General features: G+C 33.5%; 1 protein-coding gene across 1 annotated transcript; it reads left to right on the forward strand.

Annotated features, from left to right (window-relative positions):
• The first annotated feature begins 7,084 nt into the window (after positions 1 to 7,084).
• Positions 7,085 to 8,983, forward strand: LOC141725010 (peroxidase 11). The gene is made up of 4 exons (XM_074527366.1): positions 7,085 to 7,390; positions 7,545 to 7,736; positions 7,839 to 8,004; positions 8,387 to 8,983. The coding sequence occupies exons 1-4, from the start codon at positions 7,163 to 7,165 to the stop codon at positions 8,809 to 8,811; spliced, it is 1,011 nt and encodes a 336-aa protein (XP_074383467.1). The 5' UTR covers positions 7,085 to 7,162; the 3' UTR covers positions 8,812 to 8,983.
• Positions 8,984 to 9,541: the final 558 nt, after the last annotated feature.

The following is a 9,541-nucleotide window of genomic DNA, read 5'->3' on the forward strand; positions in this document are numbered from 1 at the left end:
AGCCGCACTAATTTTGTATTGATGTCTCACAATTTGTTATGTTATGATTTTACAATTACATGAGTATTTATAAGAGAAAAAACTAGGCCTAAATCAAAATTATAGTCCAAATCTGAAAAGTAGACTAATCCTAAACTAATCCGAATCTGAATAGTCTATTTTCATGGGCTTAATTAATAGACTCCACAAACCCAACAATCTCCCACTTGGAGTCTGGCCAATCTTCACTTCACTCTTGTAAGTCTAGTAAAATCAATTCTTCAATCAATAACTCTAACTAGAGCAGCGCCTTCTCATCAATTAATTCTGAAGGCTAGTTGAAGCTACGCAAAGCTTTAACTTTTCATTCGTAACCACCTTAGTCAACATATATGCAGGATTCTTTGAACCAAGGATTTTCTTCAACGACAAAGTACCATTGCTTATCAATTCTCTTATAAAGTGATATCTTAGCTGAATATGCTTCATCCTAGCATAAAACACGAGATTCTTCGCAAGATGAATAGCACTCTGACTGTCGCTATACAAAGCACTGTCCGCCTGTTTCTTGCCCAATTCCTCAAGAAAATTCTTTAACCAAATCATCTCCTTGCTAGCTTCATAGATAGCCATATATTCTGCTTTTATGGTTGAAAGAGCAACACTCTTTTGAAGTCGAGACATCCAACTAACTGCGGTGCCACCCAAAGTGAAAATATAACCCGTTGTACTTTTTCTTGTGTCCAAACATTCACCCAAATCTGCATCAGAGAACCCTTCCAAGATAACATCTTTTTTACTGAAATATTATGCAAACTTGGATGTGCCTTTCAAGTAGCGTAACAACCACTTGACTGCTTCACAATGCTCTCTTCCTGATTAGACATAAATCTGTTAACAACTCCCACTGCATGAGCAATGTCTGGCCTTGTACACACCATAACATACATTAAACTGGCAACTGCATATGCATAAGGAACTTTAGCCATATCTTTCTTGCCTTCATCCGTTTTAGGTGATTGCTTCTTTGTGAGATTAAAGTGACTCGCCAATGGTGTACTTCTGGTCTTCACATCCTTGACACTGAATTTCTATAACAATTTCTCAACATACTTCTCTTGAGATAATTTTAAAGTACCTTTAGCTCTATCCCTTATGATGCTCATACCAAGTATTTATTTTGCTGCAGCTATATCCTTCATCTCAAACTCCTCAGACATCTGTCTCTTTAACCTGTTGATTTCCCTCATGTTTGATCCTACTATCAATATGTCATCAACATACAACAACAATATGATATAAGATGAATCAAACTGTTTAAAGTAACAATAATGATCCATAGCACTCCTCGTGTATCCATTCTTCATCATAAAGTTGTCAAACTTCAAGTACCATTGTCTTGGTGCTTGCTTTAAACCATACAAGCTTTTTATAAGCTTGCAAACAAGGCTTTCTTTCCCAGCTACCTAAAATCCCTCTGGCTGAACCATGTAGATATCTTCCTCAAGATCACCATATAAGAAAGCGGTCTTAACATCTAGTTGCTCTAGATGTAACTCCTCTGCAGCCACAATACTTAACACAATTCTAACTATAGTCATCTTAACAATGGGAGAAAATATATCGGTATAGTCAATACCCTTTTTCTATTGATAACCTTTGACTACTAACTTTGCCTTGTATCTTTTGATGCCATCATGTTCTTCTTTGATCCTGAACACCCACTTATTCTGTAAAGCCTTCTTTTTTGCTGGTAACTCTGTTAAAGACCAAGTCTCATTCTTCTCAAGAGAACTCATCTCCTCATCCATGGATGATTTCCACTGAACTGAATCATGCACTTGTACTGCCTCTAAATAACACTGAGGTTCCCCGTCCTCGGTCAATAACATATAATATGCTGAAGGAGAATATCTTTGTGGTGGCTTCACACTTCTACTAGATTTTCTTACCTCAGTTTGTGGAGTTACTGGAACCCTGTCATCAACATTCTCCGAACTCCCACTATTTCCTGCAAGATCTGTTTCTGTAATATCTTCAGTCACTTCTTCCTCTTTCTCAGGTTGTTCCTTTGTAAACTCCGAATCGACTATAAGCTTATCCTTATACACTGCATTCTCATTAAAAGTAACATCTCTACTTCTAACGACCTTCTTAGTTAGTTCATCCCAGAAACGGTAACCCATATCGTCTGAGCCATAACCAATGAAGATACACTTCTTTGCTTTCAGATCAAGCTTGTCCCTGTCGGAATCTTTACCACACACATAAGAAACACAACCAAAAACTCGCAAGTGTGAAAGATTTACCTTTTTTCCTGCCACTCTTCTTCAGGAATCTTGAACCCCAAAGGACTTGAAGGTCCTCTATTTATGAGATACGCAGTTGTGCTAACTGTATCAGCCCAAAACATCTTTGGCAACCCTGCATGTAATCTCATACTCTTGACCCTTTCATTCAAAGTTATATTCATGCGTTCTGCAACACCATTCTGTTCTGGTGTCTCTGAAATAGTTTTAATCATTCTAATCCCAAATTCTGCGCACTAGCTTTTAAACTCTATCACTACTGTATTCACCTCCATTATCTGACATCAAACTCTTCACCTTTAAACCAGTCTGATTTTCTACTTCAGTCTTCCACTTCTTGAAAGTAGCAAACACATCTGATTTATTGTTCAAAAAATAAACCCATACCTTTCTAGTGGAATCATCAATGAAAGTGACATATTAGCGAGATTCACCCAATGACGCAACTGTTGTTGGACCATATACATCTGTATGAACTATCTCTAACTTCTTAGCCTTGGGGGTCCTCCCTGATTTTGCAAAAGTAACACGTTTCTGCTTTCCAAGAACACATGGCTCACAGAATCCAACTTCCACATTCTTCAACTCTAGAATCTTCCCCTTCGAAATTAACAGCTTCATACCTTTTTCACTCATATGACCAAGTCTTTGGTGCCACAAAGTTGAAGACTCAATCCCATCAGCAACTGCATTTGCTTCATAGCTAGATTGTTCAACAATGTATAAAGTCCCTTTTTTTCTCTCCACGAGAAATAACTAGATTCCCCTTTATAATCTTCCACTATCTGTATCTGAAAGTAACTCGATACCCTTCCTTATCTAATTGACCCACATATAACAACATCTTCTTCAGTCCACGAATGTACCTTACATCTTTCAACGTCCAACTAGTTCCCAAAGAGGCACTGATATTAATATCTCCCATGCCCGCAATATCCAAAGTCTCATCATCAGCAAGACGAACTTTACCAAAATTTCCAACTCTGAAATTTAACATTAAATCCTTGCAAGGGGTACCATGGAATGATGCACCAAAATCCATAACCCATGATTCAACCGAACATTCAACACAACAAATTAAAGCATCGTCATCCACCACTTCTTCAACTATGTTAGTTGAATTCCTCTTTACTCTTTCCTTTAGGAGCCGCGGGAGCCGTGCACTGATTTCTGAAGTGACCCTTCTTCTAACAATTCCAACAAACAATATCCTTGCGATCTTTGGATCGTCCTCTCTTCTATGACTTCGATCTGCTACACCCCTTATTCTTTTCGAACTTTTTGCCTCTACTCTCAGCACTCAACAAGGAACCTGACGACTCTCCTGAGTTTTTCCTACGAATATCTTCTCCAAGAATCGAATCTCGAACTCCATCAAAAGTCATCTTACCGCTTCCAGATGAATTACTTATAGCAGTGACAAATCTCGACCAACTGTCTGGTAATGAGGATGCCAACAACAAGGCTTGTACTTCATCATCGAATTTAATATCCACCGATGCCAATCTTGCTAGGATGCAATTAAATTCGTTCATATGATCAGCAACCCAACCACCTTCATTCAATCTAGTGGCAACTAACAAGTGAATCAAATACACCTTATTTGAAGCAAATGGCTTCTCATACATGTTTGATAAAGCCTTGATCAAACCATAAGTTATTGTTTCCTTGACGATAATGTAAGCAACGTTCTTCGCCAAAGTCAACCTGACAACCCCCAGAGCCTGCCTGTCCAAAAGCTTCCAGTCTTCCTCCTTCATTGAAGTTGGTTTCTTCTCTTCCAGCAGTTCGTGTAGTTTTTCTGATACAAATAATCCTCAATTTGCATCTTCCAAAACCCATAATCTTTTTTCCATCAAATTTGTCGATCTTTACCTTCTCGTTTTCTGCCATCGCTCCCACTCGCCTGAAAACCTAGGCTCTTGATACCAGTTGTTGAGTATACAATAACGAAAGCAAAACTTAAAGCGAATATACAAAAATAAGAAAATAAACGACAATCACACAAGACAAAGATTTACGTGGTTCGGAAATTCCTACTCCACAAGGCGCACTAATTTTGTATTGATGTCTCACAATTTGTTGTGTTATGATTTTACAATTACATGAGTATTTATAAAAGAAGAAACTAGGCCTAAATCAAAATTATCGTACAAATCTGAAAAATAGACTAATCCATAAAATAATCTGAATCTGAATAGTCTATTTTTATGGACTTAATTAATAAACTCCACAAACCCAACAAAATCCTACTAAAATCTGATCTAAATCTGAATCCGATAAAATTAAGTAGATCAGAATATGAGCCCTACTCTTGCGGCCTCATTTTATTTTTTTTTCATTTCTTGACTTGGTTTTAAAATTAATGTTTTATGATTACAATTTAGTCCTCACCACAAAACCTATAAATCACTAATTATATATTACCAGCTTTATCCCCGTGCAATGCACGAGAAACTTTATTCATATTATTTGTAATTTTTTAATATTAAAATAACTTTTCATAAAAAAAATATTCGTAAAAATTATGAATTATATTTATACACAACTTTTAATGTTAATATTTTATTATTTTTATTGTTATATATATATATATTTATGAAATTTAATATTTTTCGAAGTTTAAAATCTTCGATTTATATATATATACACACACGCACACACTATTTCAGCCGATCTAAATGTATTATATTATATGTAAATATATTTTATTTTTTTGCAAAAATTGTAATATAATATTTTTAAATTCCATTCACAATTCTTCTAAATTAACTCCAAATTATTATTTTTTTAATACAATTATAACTAGTTATACTTTTAAAAGTATAATTAAAAATATATTTCAATCTCGTTTATTTTTGTAAATTGATTCTCAAATTAAGAATATTTCTGGACTATATTTGATACAACTAAAAATAATAATAACTAATCATACATTTAAAAATACTTAAATTATTATTATTATTTTCATATTAGTTTTAGATTTATCAACATATATATGTATGTAACATATTGCGCACATCAGATAATTATCATTTGTTTATATATATATTTTTTTGAATATTTTTTCTTTTTTAACTAAATTTTAATATAATAATTTTATTTCCTAAACAAATTTATATTCTCAAAAAATTGTATTTTTGTACTTATATTTTTAGTATATGTATATAAGCACATTGGATAATTATCATTTGTTTCTATATATATTTTTTTAAATATTTTTTTCCTTTTTAACTATATTTTAATATAATAATTTTATTTCCTAAACAAATTTTTATTTTCAAAAAATTGTATTTTTTGTACGTATATTTTTAGTACTTAATGTTTGGTTATAAAAAAATTTAGAAAATGATACAACTTACCCATTCAAAAAATTTTAATCAAACTTACCTACTCGTTTAAAAAAAATGGTACAACTTTAAACCGATTATAAATGATTGGTTATAATTGTTACTAATATTTATTTTTATTAAGATAATTGTTGCTTCTATTATATATATAATATAATATTTTTAATATTATTTTATATCATTTAAGAATATATAATTATAGTTCATTTTTTAATTAATTATTTATTATATTTATTGTACAGATTATTAGATATTATATTAGAATAATAGAATAAATTAAATAAACATGCCCTCGATCAACCAAAGCTTTCTTTTGAGCCTATAACTGGTGGCGGGCGGGGCGAAATAGTTTATATTATAGTTATAACATGTATTTCAACTACCAAACCGTACCATCAAAAATTTTTTTATTTCAATTATATATATAGGATACAATAATATAATAAAATATAATATGTTGGTTTTTGTTTTGACTGTTGTTCAGAAATATCTTAAATTTCAACCTTTGACAACATCTCTGGCAATCTTGTGCTTGAAGAATGTGACGATGACACCAAACTTGGACAGTAAATGTAAGGAGTCTATGATTTCCTGTTGGGAAGAGACAATTAAAATGATAGCTTGCTGGTTAATATTATTTTTATTTGTCAGAGTTTTTTGTTGCAAACCAGCTGCTGGGCACAGAAATTCGATTTACAGAATTCACAACACATGTAATCATGATCAACTATATAAATTACAATAAATTTTAGCATATGTGCACAAAAACATAATTTCAATTATTTAAGATGTCATGCATAAGAGAGTCAATAAAATTCATTGAAAATGTGTGTATAAATCAAGGTAGGATTTGTATGTTATTATACAAATTACTATTTAGACGACAGATTTGAAATAACAACTTTCAGCTAGGTAGTTACCCACTTGAACCAAAGATTAATGAAGTTATATCTATGTGACCATATGTACCAGGTAAGGTTGGTTAACACTTCTGTTTAGGCCTCTGTATAAAGCAGATACATAGATTAAACAATAGATTCTAAAGCAGGGGATGATGAGTATCATCAGATACTAAAATTTAAGCACAAACAGACAATAATTAGATGGTCTAATTACCTAGCATTCTAGCAACAATATAAGCTTTAAAGCACTCCCCACAGTTCTTTATAAAAACTGTCTAAAAAGCCATTTTAACTTGAGAATAGTCAGAACTTCAATTCTTATTTTAAGTTGAACAAATTAGCTTTTAGCGTGTAGCTGTGTTTTACAAGTAATTTCGTGTAAATCTCTTATTATTATTTGGTTTACAAGTCCCTACCAACCTGACTACTATAGTAGTTGCATCCTCTCTTGACTAAATCGATTTTACAGCACACAACTGGTCATGCAGGACTAAATTAACATGTGTAACATATCCTATGTGTTCACTATATATTCATTCTCTTGCATTTTGTGCATTTCAATTGGCATTCCACTGCAGTCTCAACTATCTTTCTATCTTCTTATTGATTCACAAGCAGAACAATGGCGCCACGTTTTCTGCAATGTTTCGTGCTAGTTTTAGTTGTTTTCGACAGTTTTAGTGTCAGCTTGCATGCAAGCCAAGAACCGGCTTTAACTTTAGATTATTATAAATCAAGTTGTCCAACAGCTCTTGAGATTGTGAGGAAAGAAATGGAATGTGCTGTGCTTTCTGATCCCCGCAATGCAGCTTTGATTTTACGTTTACATTTCCACGATTGTTTTGTTCAGGTGAATCTGCATTAGTTGTAGCATTCATCCACTCTGTTAATTATAATGTACATTAAGCGATGGCCTTTCTTAGCGACAAAATTTTGCTTGCTTCTTCTTAGTAGTAGGAGAATAACTTGTAACTAATACTGATTACTGATATGAATACTTGCAGGGATGTGATGGGTCAGTTTTGCTGGATGACACGTACACGCTTAAAGGAGAAAAGAAAGCTTCCATTAATCATCATGCATTAAAAGGCTTCGACATCATTGATCGGATCAAGAATAAGCTGGAATCAGAATGCCCTGGAATAGTCTCTTGTGCTGATATCCTCACTGTAGCTGCACGAGATGCAACTATTTTGGTAATCAAGAACTTACACTTTGGAACTTTCTGTATGTGAGAATGAAGCCACTGTTGGCAGGATTTGAGCTAATACCATGTTTTCACTTGTTGATCTGTGCAGGTTGGTGGACCTTATTGGCATGTACCTCTAGGCAGAAAAGACTCAAAAACTGCAGGCTATGAACTTGCAACGTCAAATTTACCTGGAGCAAATGAAGGCCTTCTGTCTATGATTTCTAAGTTCATGTATCAGGGTCTATCAGTCACTGATTTAGTAGCTCTTTCAGGTAAACTTAAATCTAAGCTCCATCTTCTTAATTCTAATTCAGATTGGTTGTCACACCCTCCACCACATTTCCACACCACACCCTGTTTTCTCAATTAGGTTAGTCTTGATTCAAGCCAATACTAGACTTGTATACTTATTTACAAACACGCACATACAATGAACTACCATGTGTATATATAACGCTCGTAGTTTTGCTAAACCACGCCTTTAGGCCTGAGAAAAGATGTTTAATTCTTGGTTGATTTATTCTATTAGAACTAAGAAAAAAAAACTGTGAAGTTTATTATCGAAAAATTGAAGCCTGCTAGCTGAATCTTCGTTAGTCCTAAAGGATTAAAGACTTGTTCAAGTTTAAGCTAAAAAACTGGAGCAACCTGCAGGTGCACATACTATAGGCATGGCACGGTGTGTGAACTTCAGGGACAGGATTTATGGAGACTATGAAGCAACGTCGAGGATGAGTCCTGTGTCAAAGTCAAATCTTAAGAATTTAAGGAATATATGTCCAGCAACAGGAGGAGAAGACAACAAAGAATCAGCCATGGACAATGTAACGCCTAACCTTTTCGACAATTCTTTCTACCATTTACTATTAAAAGGAGAGGGACTACTCAACTCGGATCAACAACTTTATTCTAGCATCTGGGGGATCCAAACAAAGAAGCTTGTGGAGAAATATGCTGAAAATCCTGTTGCTTTCTTTGAACAATTCTCCGAGTCAATGGTGAAGATGGGAAATATTACAAATGCTCAAAGTTTTGTGGATGGGGAAGTTAGGAAAAATTGCAGATTTGTGAACACTTAGATACTACTTATTCATTCATACTACTAAAATATTTGTTTGCCAAGTGAAGAAGTGAAGTCACAGAATTTGTGTAACCAATACCAATGTAGTTCTGAGTTTGAAATTGATCCTTTGTTATTTACAATCACATTGGTTAGTCAACACTCAGAGACACATTTACCCCATTAGTTATCTTGTATTGTACTTTGGAATTTAAAAATATAATCTTCTAGTTTTTTAAACCGGTGTTGAATTGAATATATACTGTCGATAGCAATATTCTAAAATTTATATTCTTCAAAGCCTATAAAGAAAAATGGATCAATCTATGCTACAACGGGAGGAACACATTTAAAGTATAAAGATAGTAACACGATACGACAGGACTTTCCGAGGTCCTTTTTTGTTAGCAAAGTCAATTGTGATCCAAGTGTTAGGTGTTACTCCATGGGTTACTTACATTCACTATTTACACGTATTTCGAGATTTTAATAAAATATAGTTTTATAATATTTTTTAATTTTTCTTTTTTTAATAAAAGTTTAAACATAAAACTTTTATTAATAAAAAAATTAAAAAATATATTATGGAATTATGTTTTAAATGACCATTAAAAAACGTGCCAAAAAATAATGTATAGAATTCAATGGGACAAAAAGAGTATTAGAGATGCACAAAAGGCCCACCGGGCCGGGATTTGACCGGACCTTAAAAAATCCGGGCTTTGACCGAGCCGTACTTTTCGGGTTTT

This window comes from Apium graveolens, chromosome 5 (genome assembly GCF_009905375.1).
Source record: "Apium graveolens cultivar Ventura chromosome 5, ASM990537v1, whole genome shotgun sequence".
In the NCBI taxonomy this organism is placed as follows: domain Eukaryota; kingdom Viridiplantae; phylum Streptophyta; class Magnoliopsida; order Apiales; family Apiaceae; genus Apium; species Apium graveolens.

Coding starts and splice junctions, on each gene's coding strand:
- LOC141725010 (XM_074527366.1), top strand. CDS start 7,163: ATGGCGCCACGTTTTCTGCAATGTTTCGTGCTAGTTTTAGTTGTTTTC. Junction 7,737..7,838: donor CACGAGATGCAACTATTTTG/GTAATCAAGAAC, acceptor TGATCTGTGCAG/GTTGGTGGACCTTATTGGCA. Junction 8,005..8,386: donor TGATTTAGTAGCTCTTTCAG/GTAAACTTAAAT, acceptor AGCAACCTGCAG/GTGCACATACTATAGGCATG.